Source organism: Micropterus salmoides, unplaced genomic scaffold (assembly GCF_014851395.1).
Source record: "Micropterus salmoides isolate LMB-PRFRI ecotype aquatic unplaced genomic scaffold, ASM1485139v1 Ms_hic_scaffold_21, whole genome shotgun sequence".
NCBI classification, from domain to species: Eukaryota; Metazoa; Chordata; class Actinopteri; order Centrarchiformes; family Centrarchidae; genus Micropterus; species Micropterus salmoides.
In genome coordinates, this window is record NW_024041262.1 from 23,146,923 (window position 1) to 23,168,143 (window position 21,221).

A 21,221-nucleotide genomic window follows, 5' to 3' on the forward strand; every position below is an offset into this window, starting at 1 on the left:
ATGGTGGGGCTAATTTAATTACTTTATAAACTACCTTGTAAATTTACCCCAGGATCAATAAAGCTTTTTCTTAGCTCAACATTTAATAATACATAATTGATTTATTGATTATTTTTGTATTATTAATTAGAATCTGGAAAGTACACTTACTACAGCTATCAAAGAAATGAAGTTGAGTAAAATGTACAATATTTGCCTTTAAATTGTTGTTGGTTGAGTATAAACTAGCAGAATATGGAAATTCTCAAGTACAGTATAAGTATCTCAAAACTTTAGTACAGTAGTTGAGTAAACATATTTAGTTACTTTGCATCACTGCAAAAAAGCGGCATGGTTTAGTCTAAAACTAATATTATTTTAATAGTATTATTGTGTCATTTTTAAGTATCCTTAAATCAATTACTGTAACAGCAAAGAATGTATTTTTATTTTATTTTACATCAACTGTTTTGTAATTTCATAGCTGCCGTATTTTATTCTCGCAGACATTTCCCTGTTTTGCATTATTCAAAAACTGAACTGATAATTAGGCAAGTGGAAGTATTGTCTCATGATTGGCTCCTATTGACCTCGGATCTCTCACCCGGAGCCCCAGAACACAACCACTACGTCCATTCTTGATTACTATCCTTCCTCCCAAGAATATGCAGCATGTAAGCATTACATCAACTGAAATAATAAAGATGTTAAAACCTCTAAAAAGATTAGGTAAAAATACTTTTGCCATGGCAGTTTGATCCCATCTGGAGCCCCAGTACATGTTGTACAGTTGTTAATCCTGTATAATGTGAAGGGTGTTGTTTTTTAATTAGTACCTGAGGGTAAATACCACTGCTGTTGAAATTTAATGCTCTGTTCCCCTTGTATGCATGCACAAAAGAAATGTTTGGATTCACACTAACAAAAAGACACAACAAAGACAACTTTGATATCCAAACATTTATTTCTCCCCTGATCATCCTGTATAAATACAGAAATCTATTAGTAAAGATATAATTTGGCCCAAAGCAAGACAAGCCTAAAAAAAATACTAATAAATACTCTCATAGCTGAGTAGCCTCTGGTTCGCTGCAATACCTGAAATTTATTATTTTCAGTCACATAAAATACCTTTGTTCAATCTGTGCAGGTGGTGTGATAGTCCCCAGTAATTTATCAAAAGATAAATCTGTAAAATAAAATGTCTGTTTCGAACTGAAGTGAACTCAGTTACAGTGTCAAAAAACGAGTTTGAACATGTGAGCTGCTGAGTCCTCAGTGCCTTCAAAGTATTCATCTCACTAAATGTTTTAAACCGCTGTCAAGTTGACATTCAACATGAACTCTTCTGCGTCTATCCTTCTGTAAAGGTTCGATATCATCCTGTGGTTGTAGATTATCCTTCAAAAATACACTAGTTATATAAAAAGGCACTGTTCCATTAAGGAATGAAAAGCAAAGTAACAAAAATGATGATCAATTACTGCGTAAACAGTAAACAAGTGAAAATGAATGACAAACAGATTCAGCCTTTTTTTTATATCTGCCTTCATCGACATGGGTCTAACGTGCTCAGCATGCTGTGTTTAATACCTTCACAAGACATAGGAAATTAATCTTCCTACTTTAAAGGTGAAGATATCAAAAAGACCCCGAAAGCAAGCAGTCTCGTTTTCTATATCCTGTTCTGCCTGTTTAAACGTCTACGTCTCTAGGTACCGATAATTATAAGATAAGTCTTGTGATGGTCTATATTTTTCTTATCGTCAACAAATCCCATGAAAAGACCCGATTTTTTTTCATTTCCTAACAAGTAGTGTGTAACACAACCTGATATATCTTCTTCCTCTGAGCCGTGGAGATCCATTGTTGTCCAAGAACTATTAAAAACACATCATGTTCCTTCATCACCATGAACACACACGCTGTAGTTTATTTTGACTCAATCCCAGATCCTGCTGCCCCAAACACTCACTAGAGCACGACGTGTGGATTCATCCAGCGCTATATATATTTATTTTAGACTGTTTTTTAAAGATTTAAATATTACAATATGAACCACTGGGTTTGGGAGTGCCACAGGCGGGGAAGTCAGAAGGATAACTGTATGTCAGATGTTTTACGGCCATTTGTTTTTAAACATGCAACACTTAATCACAATGGCTGCGCTCTATTTGGCTCTGTCAGCATGCAGCTTGTTATGAAGCTGCAAGAGCCTGACTTAGGCTTCATCCACACTACTGTTTTTGTTTAATAATGGAGTTTTAAAATGAAAACAATCTCCGTCCACAGCAGTGTTTAAGCTGTGTTTCAGAGTTGATCTCAGTCCATGTTAAAACGACTGAAAACGCACATCTAGTGGCCGTTCACGTACACTGCGCATGCAGGTGTAAATAGGAAGCAAATTCTCTGCTCTATAGTTGCAGAAGATTTGGCGAAGGAAACAGACTGGACTGCAACAAAACACAGTACAAGTGTTATTTGCACAGTACAAAATATTTTAATGAAAATACCAAAACAAAAACACACACATCAGTAGATTTGTGCTTTTGCTTTGCATGACTTTTGAGGCCTAGTCCACACATGCACGGGTATTTTTCCTTCTTCATTTAAAAAAATATCTCTGTCTACACGAAAACGCAAAAGCACGCTCTCAAGCACTGTCAAGAGCATGCCAAATCACCAGGCAGCGATATGACCCTAACCGTAAAGCCACATTGGCCAATCAGACCCTATTAAAATGGTAAACTAAGCAGGGAGTGGCGCACACACAATCTGACATCAAAGACGGCAGATAACGGCGCACACTGACATTGCAAGGCATAAACTTACTTTACTGTCTACACGACAACACGACAACCGGAGTTTCTTAAATGTTTTCAAAAATGTTCGGTTTCAGTGAACTGATACCTGTGAAAATACCCGTGTTCATGTAGACAGGGCCTAAGACCCAATCAGACCCAATCAGAAAGGCAGATGAGTTTCTGTGTCATCATTTTTAAAGTCCTCTGTTTTCGCCTGTCCACACTAAAACGCTACAATGATGTTGGCAGCGTTATCTCCGTTTTTATGTCTTCAGATTTGACGTTTCAGTCTGGACAGGAGGTGCAAATGTAGCAAAAGCTGTGCATTTTTAAAACAAAGCCGTAGTAGCGTGGATGGGGCCTTAACTGTAGTGTGGTGATATGATGTAGAATCTCTATCAGCTGATAATCAAACAGCACCAGGTGGAGATGCCGTGCTAAACTTAAGGCAGAGACAGCACATTTAACTTTTGGATTCAGCCACGAAAAGCCCTGTGAAGCATGTGCTGCTTTGTCTGCTGAACTGAAATGAAGTGGAAACCAGGCTGAACTGGCACAAACAGGCACTGTGTCAATCTGGTTTGTTACCTAATGTTGAGGCACTGAGTTGCGCTTGGGGCCTGGTAGTACTCCAGAACAGTAGCATGGGAACTGGAAGGCCACAGCTCATTTTACCTGTTGGGTTAATCCGGGAATAATTACACACTGTCGGCTTTTTTTATCTGAGATTTGTTGACAATAAAGAATATAGAATAACAGCTTTCTCTTTTAACACTTGATAATGAAGTACTCTCCGGGAGCGACTTCCTGATCCTTCCATCTCATGTTATTGCTAAATTTGCTTGTTATTTGATTACAACCACTTGGCCTACTATAATTTCATAGTTTGCCTACTCAAATCCCACTCTTTGTGTCTGTAAGCTCATCATATACTAATACGACATTTAACTCCAGCAAACATCTAGAACGAAAGGATTGTGTGTGTGTGCATTGTGGCTTGATAAAGTGACATATCTGATTGACTTTGTGATCACATGGACAAGATCAGCAGCATTTTACAATAAACGGTACAATCACGTTGTAGTTGTAAGTGCACATCTGTTAATTTTGGTATGTAGAATCAAGTGTCCGACCTTGGTCAAACAGAGCAAATTATTCATAGTGTTTGTTTTGACTTTTATGGCGCACCAGATGGAGGGAGTTGATCAAATGAGGACCAGGTCAGGGGAAGTGTCATTTAACCACATAAAAGAAAACGTTGCAGCATCTGGCGCACTATGAAAGCTGGTGCAAACATTAGGAAAGATTTGAAAAACTATTTGACCTTGCGTCTTGTAAGGGTGACGTACAGTGTGAGGATGTTCACAGGCTGGTGATATACTCCGCCCCGTTAGCCGAGGCCTTGTCTTTGTCTCCCTCTGTGGGCACGCTGCTGTAATGACAGCCAGGGGCTACGTCAACAGCAGGTCTCGCTGGTTCAGGCAGTGTGGGGGGCTGACCCTGCTTTGACGACTTCCTGTCCTTTTTGTCCAGCCAGCAAAATGACACGATGAGGAACAAGGCGGATGAGGCAACAACGGCACTGCAGGCAAAGAAGACGTAGAAGTACTGGTCTGTACGGTCAATCAGGACTCCTGCAACAACAAGAATAAGCATCAGTAACAGCAGCATTTAATGTCTTATCTTTTCGTGGCAACATTTTATTTCACAGGTTTTATGTTTTTATATAATTTCCTAGAAAAGAACGGATTTGAAGTCAAAAGAAGGCACCTAATTATGGAGAAAATAGAGTTGTGTTAATTAGTACGATTAATCTGAGGGGTGAGGAGACGATAAACAGGGTAGGAGATCTTTATGCTACACCAAACTCTAAACCTCTGCTTTTTTTGTAAACGAGAAGATATTTTAGTCTGTAAAAAATAAGTAAATAATGCAAAAAGAAAACAATCACTCAGCTGAGGATGACGGGTTAGAAGCCAAAACGTTTGGGAATCACTGACCTTTAGTAGGGCTGGACAATAATATCAATAATAATAATAATAATAATAATATATGATAAATATTCAATAAATGTTTGATTTTATTCACTTAATCTAAAACCGGAAAGAAATAACGATTTGATACTTATCGTGATAATTATCGATATTGAAAGATATGAAACAATTTATCGTGATAACATTTTTGGCCACTTCGTCCAGCCCTAAACTACACAGCCCTTTAATCAGTGCACTGCAGGTCAGCTGAACATGCAAAGTTTGTCTACAGGCAAATATATAAATCACATATGAGAAAGAAAGTTTAAAAGAGTAAATGTATAATGATTAACGACTATTTAATTTAGAGCCCAATACTTTCCAATACCTTCTAGTACACATATTTACACTATTAAAAAAAATCATGTTTCTGCAGGAAACTTTCTGGGGATTTTTAAATAATCTACCGTAGAGCTGCAACTAACAATAATTTACGTAGTAGTAGATTTCTGTGTTGAATATTTCCTTATTTAACTGATCAGTTTTTTGGTCAATAAAATTTTAAAGAAAAAGTCAGAAAATTGTGAAAAATGTCCATCAGTGTTTCCAAACCGATAAAATGTCTTGTTTTGAGTAAAAATATTCACATTTAAGAATCTGGAAACACAGAAGTTTGACTTTTAATCAATCATCAAAAAAATAAAGCGCCATCAATCAGTAAAAAAGTTTCTCAAACCAAGCTCAATTCCCTGTGTGTGTAAAGTGATTCTGTTGACTTGTATCTGTGGTTACATCACTGCCCGGTTATATATATATATATATATATAAATAAGCAAGTCACACAAAAAGGGGAAGCATGCCACAGTCATTTGAGACAGACAGCCTGTGTCCTTTCCCTCTGCTGCCACTAACTCCACTCCCACCAGAATGAAGAGCACACTCGATTCTTTTGTTCTCTGTGTAGCAGTAAGTGATAACAGGCTTTTATTTACACATCAACAGCCTTGAGCAGGAGGAACCTTTTATTCACATAACACACAAGCAGAAAACCCCATGCAAACACACATGCAGAGCCTACACACAGGTGTTTTCTGAGCTTTTGAATATCTTTCAATGTGCTTTTGGCACTTCTGATATCTGATCTGCAGCAGAGAGAAAAGAGGCAGCAAGAAACTGAACCGAGCTTCGCTCCCAATGGTCTGATACAGGCACATCTGATTTTAAGTGTTAATGTTTATCAAAGGCAGAGCTGCTCAGGAGGTCTAAATCATTTCACTGCTTGTCAGAGAACACAGAAGCTACCAGGCGAATGTTATCAGCAGAGGTAGTCAAACTCTAGAGAGCATTTAACTGGCAATGATTTGTTTCATATTATAAGGTCAACAGACTTCATACTAGACAGATACACAGTTTTATTTTGGCTTGTGACACCTTAAACTACCTCTGCTTCCCCATGATGTGCTTCAATTTGTGCTTCATTGTGGTCAACAGCTTAAACAAAGCTTCCTCTCATCAGGTTTTTTGACTTGTTAGGTTTTGTATCACAAGCTTTCGCTCCAGTTCCATGCATCACACTAATTCAAAGGCAGTTTTGACTATGTAGTGTGTTCAAGGAAAACTAACTAATAAAGTCCAGCCATAAAAGAGAAATCTAGTTATTAAACTGACAGCGTGATGCAGAAAGGAAATGGAGAAGCTGCTCACAGCTGAAAAACATTAAAATAAACTGCAGGTGGTGGTGTGGCAGCGTGAAGGTCTACAGTTTAAAATCTGTTCTCTTTCTGATGGATGCTGATTTCTTGTACACTAACTGTGGTATACTAATATGGTATAGCATAGTATACTGTTAGTATGAAGTATGCGACACAACAATGTTTTGTACAGTTTTTTGACCAATGATCATTTCTACCTTCGGAGCAGCTCTCCCATGAATGAAGCTGTTTCTAACTTCAATCTGCCTGAGTCCTGTAAAACCACACTGAGGCAAATTCTATCGAGATGTTTTGGTTATAATGCGAGTGTGTCCTACATTTCCGCCATATCTTTCCTCTCCATCTCTCACTCAACAGCTCTCTCTGTGTTTACGTTACCTGCCAGTGGAGGCCCAATGAGCAGCGTGATGCTCTCCATGATAGCGAGCAGGCCCAGAGCCGAGGGGAAGCGGCTCATCTCCACTATATCCATGAGGACAGTGAACATCAGGGAGCCCACCACACTCATGGACAGCCCGTAGATCACCACATAAGTCAGCAGTACAGCAAAGCTGGGCCCGATGCAGCAGATGCTGTTACTGAGGCCGTTGACCAGCAAAGCTGCGGAAAATACATAAATGTGTCGCCCTTTGAACCAGGGCATGTTGAAGATGATGCCAATGGGCGGCCTCACCACGACGTTAACGACACCCAGGATGGAGAGCAGGAGTGCAGCGCGCCCCTGCTCCATGTTGTTATCTGTGGCGTAGGGAACCAGATACACTAAGGGCACCACAAACCCAAGCATCATCCAGGTGATGCCGATGGCATACATACAGTAACGAGAGTTGTTGCAGAGCTGATCAAAGGCCATGTGTTTGCTCAGGGAAGCCAACAGGTACCTCCATGCCGTTCTCACCCAACCATTTTCCTTCCTCACATTTTCCTCCTCTGACGGAGGGGGTCCGTGGTTCATCAGTGGCTGGCCTCGATGCTTGCGGGGCTGGAGGGGCCTCATCACTGCTCCGCACACGCAGCAGTTAAGCAGGACAGCCCCCAAAACAAGGAAACTCCCTCTCCAGCCCAGCTCTGTGTGGAGGTAGTTACCCAGGATAGGTAGCACGCACAGTCCCAGGGCTGTGCCTGTGGAGGACATGGCGTTGGCAAACGCACGACGACGCACAAAGTAGTGCCCCAGGATTGTCACAGCTGGTTGGAAGCTGAAGCAGAAACCAAGTCCTGTAAAAATGAAAGATGCAGGTACAACATCAGGGACAGCACGGTGATTACTGAAATATTATGTAGCCTATTTATAGAAAATGTGCAGTACGTATAGATGTCTTATATTGTGTAGGCATCTTTCCCAATCTGAAGTATTCTGAACACTCTGCTTTAAAAGTCCAGTTTATAAAAACTTGGGTCTTATTTTTGTACTTTTTGACGCTTTGATTCCAATCTGAAATAATAAGATTGTCTTCGTCAAGTTTATTGCTGAGATCTAGGAACAAAGTGATCGTTGCTTAGGGGGACAAGAAACACAAACAGCAAACTCCCAGGTTAACTAAACTTAACTAAACAAAGGCTTATCATATAAGCATTATAACTGTCTGTCATAAACATTTACAAAAAGACTTCCTAGTCCAACAATTTGATTGAACCTGTGCGATGATCTTTCTTTGTTTCCTGTTGGATTTCATTGTAGAGACGGCGTCATGTTCCCAAATCTCAGCAAGTATTTTACTTGATTAAGTCAAATTTTGTCATAAATAATGACTAAAATTATAAAGGAACTGGAGTTATCCTTTAATTTTGTTTTTGTTTTCCTATTTAAAGTTTAAAGCTGTATTGCTTTGGATGTTTCTGGCAGAAAACTCCAAGAAGGAGAATCTTAAAAACAAGTTGTCATTGCTAACGTCTATTTACACATGGAGCAACATTAGCTTTCATTTGAAGCTGTGTCCAGATGAATGGATGTCCAAAATTTCTGGTGGCAGCACTTCAGCTGCTAAATATTCTGTGTCTGCTGTTTGTTGGGTAGGTAGTGTACCGTTTTGTGTAACCACGGAAATCAAATATCCGCTTGGTTAATAAAGCTGTTGAGTGTTTGCTGACCTGTAATGACCCCAGCTGTAACGTAGAGCTGGCTGATGGACTGGGTAAACGAACTGGCAGCCATTCCAAGACCACTCAGGACTCCGCCCAACATGACCGTCGCTCTGCAACCTAATCTCTCCACCAACACGCTGCAAAAGGGACCTGTGGATAAAAATGTAATGCTCTTAGTTTAATGCAGGATGGAGCAGAAATGGGCAAAAGCTTACAAGGCAGAGACGAGGTCATTTTCGTAATCCTGCAGCGGGTTTCACATAACTTTGTTTGGCTGTAATCTGTAGCGGCTGAATGAAAGTACTGACTGAAAGTAGGTTTGCTCAATTAGTGTATTACAGACAGATGGTGTATAAATTAAGTACAGTAGTTCGTTGACCCATAAAACTGTCAGTGCAACACGATATTGTTACGTCAGCATGAAAATTATTGGTGTTGAACAAATGTTCCCATCTCTACCGTGTTGTTTTACCTCACTTGCTGCTCATGATTAATCTTTCCCTGGAGAGAAGAGAACGTTTCACATTATGTTGCTTATTCTGAAGCCTCAGTACTAAACACAGAGGGGTATATTGGTTGAAGGTCACCAACAGGGGTGGTAAATTCAACACACACTGGAAGTGCCTTGGTTGTTGGCCAACAGGGCTGCAAGGTACAAATGGACCTAACTGAGCCTATACAAACCCACAGGCGGCCTAAGTTTAAAGACTCATTTTTCATTAAAGTTTCTCCTCAAGGAGCCTCAAAGCCAGATAAAACATTTTCACCACAAAGTTTGAAAACATCACAGTTAATACTCATGTGCTTCCCCTTGTTTCAGTTTGTGTCTGTACTTTACTTTCAAGTAAACTACTATTACAGCTTTAGTTGCTGAAGAATAAATTCTTCAACCTTCTGAACTTTGGCTGATGAGCAGCTCAAATTTTGTACAGCTTACGATAAACCTGAGATTCCTGTTTCTGTCAGGTCAGGAAGATTTCGAAGATCAAAGCATTCCTGTCTCCGAACACCATGAGAACTGTGTGCAATTATCACACCACCCTCACACTGTTGTAGCTCTTTATACATAAAAGGGCCCTCTAGTCTACACAGATCTACTTACTTACTGTTCAGGATGCAGCAGCTTAAAGGATAATTCTTACTGTATGCAAATCCCATGAAAAGTCCAAAAACAATGTGTTAGTTCGTCTCTCAATACTTTCTGACTTCATTAAACTGTTTGTGGCTCTCAGACCCAAACCCATCAGTTCCAACTGAAGACTTAAACTCACAGAACGGCTCACAAATATACAGTTTCTGTTTTACACCAGGCTCAGAAATTTCCTAAAACAGCTGGTCGATTTGTTAGGTACTATATTCAGCGGCGGATTGATCCACATGTAGTGCTCTAGTGAGAGTTTGCGGCAGCAGGACGGTGTACGTGGGGGATGGGGTTTAACATATTAGAAAAACTAACTTCATGAGCAGATTTTGTTGCCTTTTAGAAATCATGACTAAACAGTTCATTATTTTCTTTTAATTTTTATCCCTTTTGTTATTTGATATCTAATCACACATTTATATGTTCCTATAATATCCTATAATATATTTTATACTGAACAAAATTATAAACACTGTTGTTTTTGCCCCCATTGCCCCACATATTCGAGTGGCCTTTTATTGTGGCCAGCCTAAGGCCTTTTATTGTGGCCAGCCTAAGGCCTTTTATTGTGGTCAGCCTAAGTAATACCCATGCTGTCTGATCAGCACCCTGATATGTCACACCTTATTAGAAATAAATCTCAAAGACATATTAAAAAAACATTACTATTTGTTTTTTGCTAAAAAACAGGGAGTGACGCTGTGACAGAAAGAGGAGGAATAATGAAATCAAATAAATCTGATAAAATGGAGAGATTATCTTCTGCCTGGAAACAATAGTTGATTTTGCATATTGGGTAACACCTCGAGTTATATTACTTCAACCCTACGATCAAGATATCCACTTACACCTCAAAAAAACAGTTTCTGATCCCTCTAAGTTAGAAAGAGTTAGAGGGCCAAATTAACTACATTCCTTCTGGCTAGTGTGTCCAGGGGCTTGATATGCTGTGAAATTACTCTCACCACTTCAGACTCTTATCTCTGTTTGACTTGTACTGATCTCTTACAGGCACAGCAGGCTGGGTCATAAAATCTATATTCTGCTATACAGACAGACAGAAACGTGAAGTTACCAAAATAAATAACAGGTCTAATTTGTTACTCTATAGCTGATCAGAAGACAGCCATTCACCTCGATCATCTATATTCTATATAGCTCACAACTATCACAGGGTTCATTATTGAACTTTCCAATATAACATAGTTCACATAGTTTTGTGAGTTGTTGAGTTAGTGGAAACTTTATAACTTTGTGAAACTGTCTACAACAAATGCTTAATTATTTGTCCCTTCTTGTAAATTCGGCGATTGTTATACATTAAGTTATTCCTTTCTTTGTCTGTTTGACAGGATAAATGATGTGCCTTTTTAACAGCAGATCAGCGGTAAAGCTGCAACGATTAGCCAATTAATCGATCTTTCCATGAAAGAAAATTTATCGACAGCTATTTTGATTATTGATTAATCGTTTCAGCCATTTTTTTCAGCAGAAATGCGAAACATTTGCTGGTTTCATCTTCTTAAACGTGAGGAATTGCTGTTATTTTTTGGTCATTTATAATAGTAAATGAAAGCACATAAGGAAAATAATTGTTATTTGCAGAACTAATCAGTGGAAGAGAGGAATGCAAAACACACCGTTGCACACACAGTTATTCTTCACTTCCCAACTGTATTGCTTTCATTTTTGATGCTGTTATTTTAATAACACATCTTTTGGGCTTTCATGTCAAAGAATAGAGGAGTCTCTTTCAGCCTTCTCACTATATATTTGATATAACTTAACTTATAACTTTAAAAGACCCTAAAGGAAATCCTGTTTTTCTTAATAAAACATCTAATATTCAGTTCTGGTGGATAAAATATGCTAAATACTGTGTCTTAAAGTTAATAAAAGCTCTAGATAATGAAGCATCAATATTTATTAGAGAGCGCTTATGTAATTTTTGCTGCATAGTGACCTCTGTGGCCACAAGTGGTAATTACAATTTAATAGTAAATGAAATGAATGAGTATTAAATTAGTAAATGCCATAGAGTCAGTAGCTCAGTGGTCAGAAAACTAACTCAACAACATGTATCAGATGTTGCTAACATTAGCCACCATAAGCTACCGGTCATAGCAGACCAAGTGAGGCTTTAGCTGCAAAGCCCCTGAGCATATTGATTCAAACAATTGTGTTTTATTACTAATGAGTTCAACTTTTCACCTGTAAAAGGAATAAATGTGATATTTTGTCTTTTAGAAGTTACACAGTGCCACTTCACAGTTTGGGATTATTATTTCTTTGTGACTCTAAACTCTTGATGTGTCGAGTGCCAAGTACCTCTGAGCTTTGGCTAATAAACGGGCTGCAGTTTCTCATGGGATAATATTCTTCAAATCAACACCAAGACAGCAGGGCCATTTAAAAACACAGCCAATTTCTCTCTTGGGTTTCACATTTTCCCTCTATACCAACAGCAGGTAGGAGCTAAAATTACCTTTGAGACTAGGGAGCATTAAAGGGCAACTTAAATGTTACACATGTAATATTAATTGTGCTGAAAGTGATAATTAACTGCAGGAGAAGTTATGATAACCTCTGCAAAAGCTGAAAATAATACAGTGGAATTATTCCAACAAAAAATATATCATGCACCACAGTGTATTTAATATACACAGCATAAATGAGTAATAGGTACAGTTATTAAAGTTATTCATTAACTAAAAACAGAACTAACTGAATACAGACCAGTTTATTTCCTGGTCTGTCTACTTTACCTCCCGCATGAAGCACCGACGTCATGATGGAGGGCACCCAGGAGGTTTCGCTGTTGGAGGCGCGAAACTCATTCTGCAGGTCATTGTAGAAGATTCCCACACAGGAGGGGAACGCCAGGGTCAAAGCCAGGACCATGATGGTGGCAGCCAACACCACCCAGCCCCACCCGCCATCCGGAGCAGTGACTGCTCCCGTTACAGCCACTGACTCTCTGCATTCACCCCCCTGTGACCCCTCTTCTGATTGACAGTCATTTGACTCTCGAACTTTGTCGTGCTCCATACCGTTGGCCTGCTCATAAACCACGGAGGCCTGCGGGTGGAGGCGGCGATCACTCGCCCCTCTCGTTCCATTTCTCTGAGTCATTTTCTGCAAGGCAGTTCAGGCTCCAGTGTTAGTTCTGTAGGGTGTGTGATTATCTTTGTGGTCCATGGCACCATAACTGCTGCGACCTATGGCAACAAAAGACAACAAGTGAAGTTTATTTTATTTTGTAAAGCATCTTTCAGAGAGGAAGACACAAAGTGCTTCACAAGAGCAAATGTATTAGAAACAAAACAATAAAACTTAAGCAACAAAAGATAAAAAAAAAACTTCAGCTGCTTTTTAAAATCAGTGTGTTGGAACCACCACTTCAAAATCACCTTTTTTATGTTCAGTCGAAAGTGAGGAACAACCAAACTGTGGTCATTTGACCGAAGACCTAGTGGTGATACAGTACTCACCCAAGTGAGTACACCACTCACATTCATGTAAATATTTGATTATATCTTTTCATGTGACAACACTGAAGAAATGACACTACGCTACAATGTAAAGTAGTGAGTCTGCAGCTTGTATAACAGTGTAAATTTGCTGTCCCCTCAAAATAACACATCACACAGCCTTTAATGTCTAAACCACTGGCAACAAAAATGAAAATGTCCAAATTGGGCCCAATTAGCCATTTTCCCTCATGTGACTCATTAATGTTACAAGGTCTCAGGTGTGAAAGGGGAGCAAGTGTGTTAAATTTAGTGTTATCGCTCTCACTCTCCCTCATACTGGTCACTGGAAGTTCAACATGGCACCTCATGGCAAAGAACACTTTGAGGATCTGAAAAAGCACGGTGGCCAATACCATACAGCGCTTCAACAGGACAGGTTCCTGCCTCGCCGTGGTCGACCACAGAAGTCGAGTGTACGTGCTCAGCGTCATATCCAGAGGTTGTCTTTGGGAAATAGATGAGTGCTGCCAGCATTGCTGCAGAGGATGAAGGTGTGGGGGGTCAGCCTGTCAGTGCTCAGACCGTACGCTGCACACTGCATCATATTGGTCTGCATGGCTGTCGTCCCAGAAGGAAGCCTCTTCTAAAGATGATGCACAACTGCAAACATTTTGCTGAAGACGAGCAGACTATGACATGGATCCATGTCCTGTGGTCTGATGAGACCAAGATAAACTTATTTGGTTCAGATGAGCTTGAGTGCTGCCGGCACTGGGGAGCTACAGTTCATTGAGGGAACCATGAATGCCAACATGCACTGTGACATACTGAAGCAGAGCAGGATCCCCTCCCTTCTGAGACTGGGCCGCAGGGCAGTATTCCAACATGATAATGACCACAAACACACCTCAAAGACGACCACTGCCTCGCTAAAGAAGCTGAGGGTAAAGGTGACGGACTGGCCAAGCATGTCTCCAGACCTAAACCCTATTGAGCATCTGTGGGGCCTCCTCAAGCTGAAGGTGGAGGAGCGCAAGGTCTCAAACATCCACCAGCTCCGTGATGTCGTCATGGAGGAGTGAAAGAGGACTCCAGTGGCAACCTGTGAAGCTCTGGTGAACTCCATGCCCAAGAGGGTTAAGGCAGCGCTGGAAAATAATAGTGGCCACACAGAATACTGACTGGGACCAATGTGGACTTTCACTTTTAACGGATGTGTGATGTATTATTTTGAGGGGACAGCAAATTTACACTGTTATACAAGCTGCAGACTCACTACTTTACATTGTAGCAAAGTGTCATTTAAAGATATAATCAAATATTTACAAAAAGGAGTGAGGGGTGTCCTGACTTTTGTGAGATACTGTATAAGGTAGAAAATGAAAATGAATCATGACATCTATGATTTTGAGGGAAATATCTATTGATTGCAATTCCTAACTAAATAGATTTTGATCTGCTGGTTTATGCCAAACTGTTATTTATTTAGCTGATAAGTTCTCCACTATGTTTACTTACTTTGTCTGCTGTTTGGTGCTGGACAGGTAGCGTACAATCGCTTTATCAGAACCGTTCTGCTGAAAACAGCTGCTTGCTGCTGCTAAGAGCTGATGAGCGCATCGGGAGTGAACCCAAACAATAAAGTTGCAGGCTGTAAAAACAAAACAATGAGCCGAAAAGCTCTTGAGCTAAGGAGAAACTCCAGAAACTCCCGACGATTTCCAGTCTACTGTCCAGAATTCCCCCAGGAGCCCGCAGCAACTCATTTCCTGTAGGAGCTTCAGGTCTTACAGGCGATCAATTGAGATTTATAAGCATTTATAAACTGGATCACCACTGGGTGGCACGGTTGTCCAGTGGATAGCACTGTGTCCTCACAGCAAGAAGGTCACGGGTTCAAACCCTGGTCGTCCAGGCCTTTCTGTGTGGAGTTTGCATGTTCTCCCTGTGTCTGTGTGGGTGCTCCGGGTTTCCCCCACCATCAAAAACACGTTAGGTTCTCCAGTCAGTGACATTGACTAGACACTGATACATACATCTGGAGTTGGTCCCCGGGCGCTGGGTTAAATGCAAAGAATTAATTTCACAATGTGTATGTGACAATAAAGGTTTCTTCTATTAAAATCAGAAGATGACATCCCGGATGGACTGTATGTCTGCAGGTCAGACTGTGAGTGAGCGGTTTGATGGCTTTAAGGAATCTGGCTAGCGAGAGACTAACATGCACTCGTGAAAACCCTGTGAATGAAAAGCAAATGTCCCAGCCAAATTTTTCCCCTGAGACTCTATTACAACTTTCAGATGCATCACCCACTAAGCAGAGCAACATCTTCTGAGATTAAGTTCCTGAGAACAAAACTCTTAGCTAGCGTCAATGTACTTTTACACTCTATGGCCAAATGTACAGTGTGTGTACTCCCGGACATTATACACAATGCTTTGCCGTTTTTACAACAGCAAACCTGATGCAGTTAAGTCAAATCATAATAATGACAGACATTAGATTACAATGTTTATATTAAAAGACAGTAATACAGTGAATCATTCTTATTCTACATCATTTCAAATACTGATCTCTGCATGACTGATGTGGGTTTTTTTCTACTTGCTATTTGCATAAGCGATCCAGTTCATCCCAAAGGTGTTGGGGTGGGTTATATTGTCAGGGGCTCTCCACAGATCAGTCACATTCTTCCACACCAAACCGGGAAAACCAGTTTATTTCTGTTTAAAATAGCTTTTCATGTTGTAGCATTGAGATTTATCTTGAACAACTTTAGGAGCCGTGCTGAAACTGAGCCCCAGTATGTGTCTCTCATTACATTTGAGCATCTGATTTGCTGAAAAATAAATATCCAGTGATCTTTAAAAACCTCAGATGGTTGTTTAGCAACACCAACCTTTGCCCTGAATCCTCAGACTCTTCTAACCATCTGGATGAAAAAAACTGACAATCACTCCGCAACAAAAAAATGTTTTAAACCCATTTACCAAATTTTACCAAAATTCCTAATCCAAACAAAGATGTTATGAATAGTTCGTCAATTTTGGAAATATGCTTATTTTCTTTCTTACCGAGAGTTAGATGTGCAGGTTGATACCACTCTAACGCCTGACCAGTAAATATGAAGCTGACGTCAAGGGCTGGTTAGTTTAGCTTAGCATTAAGACTACTGGGAAACTAGTCTGGCTCTGCCCAAAGGTTACAAAATCTACCTAGCAGCACCTCTAAAGATCACTAATCAACATGTTGTATCTTGTTTGGTTAATCTGTACAGAAATCGAAGTATAAAAAAGACAAATAAACGTTTTATGGAGGTATTGAACTGGACTATTTATTGGATCAGATGGGTAACTTCCTGGAGTCTTTGCTGGTAGTGCAGTTTATTGTGTTGTTTTGTCCAGAACAAACGAGCTACAACAAGTTTATTAGTGAGCTTTAGAGGTGCTGACCTGCAGATTTTGTTCCCTTTGGACAAAGCCATGTTAGCTGTTTCCATCAGTTTCCGGATTAATGTGCTAAGCTATAAACTAGCCAGCTGCAGCTTCATATTTTTACCTTACAGACATGAGATTGTTATCTTCTCACCTAAACTCTTGGCAAGAAAACAAATAGACATTTTTTTTCCTTTAAGAAACGGGGGATCTGAAGTCTTCTGTTGTGCAACAGACAGAATATGTAGTGAATATTCTTCGAGGATTCTGTAGATCCATTCAGAACAGCGTTACCTGTTGGTAAACCACTGTATTAACTCTCGAAATGGGATGCTTAGCTCTGTGGCTCAAATGTAATGAGATACAAACTGAGACTAGTGAAAGCCATGAAAAACAGCTCCAGAGCAAAAGCAACAAACTGGACAGGGCAGGGCTGTGCACACAGGCTACTTTAGGCCATATAGTGTTTGGCTGTCACTCACTTATTTCTTCCCTTCATATTCCTCTTACTATTCTGAGTGTGTAATGGATCAGTGACAAGGAAAAGGTCCCGCACATATCTCAGCAATCTGAGCCTCCAAGCCAGGACGTCCTGTTTTTCTCTCTCACCTCCTGCATGCTCCACTGCAGACAAATACATCTCTTAAATGTAATTAAAAAGGTGTCAGGGGTGAGGAAGTGTGTTGGGAGAATCCTCTGCGTGTCTCCCTTTATAAATTAAAGTGATGCTGAGCAGCTGATCTCCCCCGTGGGACAGCCCCACGGAGGGATGGGAGCGCTGCGTAATTGTCCCTGTTTGACATATCAGATAGGGGGTTTTGTAGACTGACGCCAAGCTGCACTTCCTGACCTTGATCTGCTTTAAATATTTTCTTCGTCCACATTTTTTTACTGTATTAACAGGCAGTCGTTTTGCAAGCTTCACCCACGTGGCAGCTCGTAATTATGTCGGCTTGTTTACGTCTGGAAAGCTCAGCAAAACGCGGACTATCAGTCCAGACCCACCGCAGCCCTGTTATAATCTTCTGCCACACTAAACGTGTCGCTTCAGAAAAAGCAACCTTGCCTCATATATTTTTTTCCTGACCTTTTTATTGATTCATATGCTGAACCTCACGGGTTCAGCACTTGCGCAGAAAAGAGGAAACGATTTCACTGGTTACATCTCTTCCGTTCTAAAATGTGAGAATAAAATCACCTTTTTTTGTTGGTCGTCCTGCTCCTGTCAGTCCCCTCCCTCTTCCTCCTCTGCTTCACACACAAACATACAGGCGCGGTAGCTCCTCGATGACTGCCGGGGAGCCGCAACTGCCGTCCGGGAGCCTCCTCCTCACGGAGCTGCTGCGTCCGCCCGCGCGCTCACGGTGGGCGGAGACTGGACGTGGCCGACTGCGAGGGTCGGATGCGGATGCTATGCAGGCCCCGGCCCTGCTGCACCACACACAGGCGCCCGAAAGGGGCGGTAAGGGATGAGACAAGTTTGTCTCTGATAAAGGATGAAGTGTTCCTCCTACAACTTAAGCAGAATAATCTTTTTAAACCCTCCTTGGATCAGCTGGAAAATGCATCATCACAAAGCTGAAAACAGCAACCCAACAAACATATGATGATCATATAGAATGTGATGCATTACTGCAGATTAAACTTCTCAGCAGGATATAAAGAATGAGCTCAACCTTAAACATCTGCAGCAGTAAAATGCAACATAAAAAACATTAATGCAGCAGCAATATTAATCCAGAAACATCAGAAACACTGACAGGGAACATTATACTGCACTGCGAGTACTTTTAAGTAAACTTTGCTACTGCTTAAGTAGCCTAATGTTTTGATTGCAGTACTTTTACACAAAGGTTTAAGCACTTTTACTTAGGCTATACTGCTGCTTTTTTGTTTTTATGTAAATAAATAAATGCAAATTAACATTAGTCTTTATTATTGTTCTATAATGCATATTTTGTCAAATTCTTATATATATATATACATAGGACTAGTCAAATTGGCAATAAAGCTATTTCTGATTAAGTAAAGGATCTGATTACTTTCCCCACTGGAAGAGCAGCTGGTCATATAACAACAATACTGTCTGAAGTAATAGCTTTTGTTATAATGGAAACCTTGCTCTGGTAGGAATTTTGCATATATATTGTTAATTTGAAACTTTTTGTACATTTTGCTGATAATACTTCTGCACTTTGAGTAAGATTGTGAATGCAGGACTTTTACGAGTATTTTCCCCCTCTGGTCCTGCCACTTTTACTCAACACACCGTGATAGTCTTAATCTTGCTGACCTCTGGTGGTTTAACTTCTCACCTTGTTGCAGTGACGTGTACTCCAGGATGTCGTGACGTCACTGTTGGTTGGTTGTGGTTACAGGTGCAAAGCAACAGTTACCTCACTCACTTTGGTTTCCAGTGTTGGGATGTAACAAGTACTCGAATACTGTACTGATGTGAGTTTTCTTTTTATGCCACTTATTACGATGATGCTTTGTCATAAATTAAACTACAGAACAGTTTAATCTAGTGGAGCTGAAATGATTAGTCGATTAATCCCTTAAAGAAAATGAGTAGTCAAGTATTTTAATAAAAATATATTATATAACAACAATTCATGGTTTCAGCTTCATGTGAAGTTTTGCTGCTTTTCCTTTTAATGATTGGATTAATTTAAATGTTTGTTAATAATGTTGAGGTTTGGACACAACAAGCATTGTGAAGGTGTCACTTTGGGCTCTATTTTGATTGAAAAAAGTCAAACTTCTTTGATTCCAGCTTCTTAAATGTGAATATTTTCTGGTTTCTTTGCTCATCTCTGTTAGTAAACTGAATATAATACTTTTAATACTTTAAGAAGACTATACATTTTCCTAATTATTAATTTTCAATAGAGGTAGCAAAGTATTTTTAGAGTGTAGTAACAACACCTACTTTAACTTATGTAGGAAGGAACTGAAAACTTCCTCCACCACTGTTTGTTTTTGAGATATATCTGTCACTTTGGTTTAAGGTGTGTGGTTGTTTTTTCATGTGTAATAAATAATAATAAAAATTTCATGTGTTGCGCAAAATTTTACTCACCTCCTTTGTACTGAAGAGGCGGAAGATGTTTCAGAGTCCGATATCTCAAAACCAAAGCTTTCTGCATGGCTACATACCACCAGGGGTAGGTGACAAAATGTGGGTTCAGTTGGCGGCCCGCGGACCACATCCGGCCCAGAAGCAACCTCCGTGTGGCCCATTCATAATTCAAATAGATGACAAAATAAATATAAACTACATATGGTGTAGGCTGAAAGAAGCTAAGGAGGGAGCCTTTTCTTTCCGTCTCGTCTCAGCTGAGAGTTGCACATGCGCTGTACCGATCAGGCCGGGTGTTTGCGGATGTTGCTCAACTTGCCTGGGCAAGTGACAAGCTGAGACGACAGCTGTTTGTCTGTCTGTCTAGTTTTGTTTGACACAAGTCCCTGTAAACAAATACCGGTATGCAGGCTGAAAGAAAACAGCCGCTCCTCTTTCTGCCAGCATCAGACGGAGGAGGGGGAGGAGGAGGAGGAAGGGCTGATACTGACTGAAGGCTTTCATTCTTTCTAAACTTCACCCAGTATTTTTGATGTCAGGAGTATGAATTATTTTGATATGTCAGACTTGTTTACAATCTTATTGTATAATCTTATTATTAAGATTATACAGTGCAAGGGCGTCACTTTATGTTGAAAGGTGGTGGGGACATAAGGGCCCACTTAGCTCGAGATATTTTAACACTATTATACTATTATACTATTTATAAATAAAAAAATAGTAAAACGGAATATTACACATAATCAGTTACTTTTTTGGGACAACGCACATTTGTTTCTTCTATAGTTACATTGCAAATATAGTATACTTATTGTGCAAATAAACCTTTAATTTGTTCTTGTTGCAAGCTATTTTTCAGAACATATTTAACAAATGTTTTCAAAAAGTGGTGGGGACATGTCCTTAGTGTCCTCAGTGTAAATGACACATGATAACTTGACTTGTAAGCGTTACTGTTTTTTGGAGTGGCAGTCGCTCAGTCTGTGGGTACTTGGCTTGGGAAACAGAGAGTCGCCGATTCGAGTCCAGCACAGAGCAGTGTGGACTGGCCAGCTCACATCCTGAACTACCTGCTTGGAGCCCTCTCCCTCTAACATCTTTGCATGTGTATAGGTTCTGTATGTGTGTATAAAAGTGACAAAATGTAATTCCTCCTAGCAGGATTAATAAAGTAGGTCTTATTTTTTTCTAGAAACATTTAGTTTTAATAAAATATTAAATTCAAATCCTAAAAAATAAAATTATATATTTTAAATACTTTAGTCATGAAAAAGAACCAAGAAGGAGTATCAATACAATCCTAATGATACCCATCCCAAAAAGATATAGGTGACTTCCAGTTAAGAGACCATCTCTCTCGGGAGGAGGAGGAGGAGGAGGAGGAGGAGGAGGAGGAGGGGATTGTCACACCATTTTCGATGTACAAGAATATTTGTTGGTTTGCATCTCTGACACTCTGTGTTCTTGTTCTGCTTCATTTACTTTATTATTTATAAAGATTAAACATGACAGTTAACTTTATTTGTGTTGTCATTTG

General features: G+C 40.0%; 1 protein-coding gene across 5 annotated transcripts; it reads right to left on the reverse strand.

Annotated features, from left to right (window-relative positions):
* Positions 1-924: 924 nt before the first annotated feature.
* On the reverse strand, positions 925-19,961 carry slc16a5a (solute carrier family 16 member 5a). Of its 5 annotated transcripts, none has more exons than XM_038735133.1 (6): positions 19,685-19,960; positions 17,801-18,030; positions 12,460-12,912; positions 8,560-8,703; positions 6,847-7,686; positions 925-4,417 (listed from the first exon to the last, which is right to left on the reverse strand). In XM_038735133.1, exons 3-6 carry the CDS (start codon positions 12,824-12,826, stop codon positions 4,146-4,148), a joined length of 1,623 nt encoding a protein of 540 aa, XP_038591061.1. In that variant the 5' UTR covers positions 12,827-12,912; positions 17,801-18,030; positions 19,685-19,960; the 3' UTR covers positions 925-4,145. The 5 variants fall into 5 exon arrangements, with proteins under 5 accessions (XP_038591061.1, XP_038591060.1, XP_038591059.1 ...); XM_038735132.1 differs by having other exon boundaries at positions 17,801-18,033; XM_038735131.1 differs by having other exon boundaries at positions 17,801-18,118.
* Between the last annotated feature and the right edge of the window lie 1,260 nt (positions 19,962-21,221).

Coding starts and splice junctions, on each gene's coding strand:
- slc16a5a (XM_038735135.1), bottom strand. CDS start 12,826: ATGACTCAGAGAAATGGAACGAGAGGGGCGAGTGATCGCCGCCTCCAC. Junction 8,704..12,459: donor GTCGGTGCTTCATGCGGGAG/GTAAAGTAGACA, acceptor TTTTATCCACAG/GTCCCTTTTGCAGCGTGTTG. Junction 4,418..6,846: donor CATTGGGCCTCCACTGGCAG/GTAACGTAAACA, acceptor TTGTTGTTGCAG/GAGTCCTGATTGACCGTACA.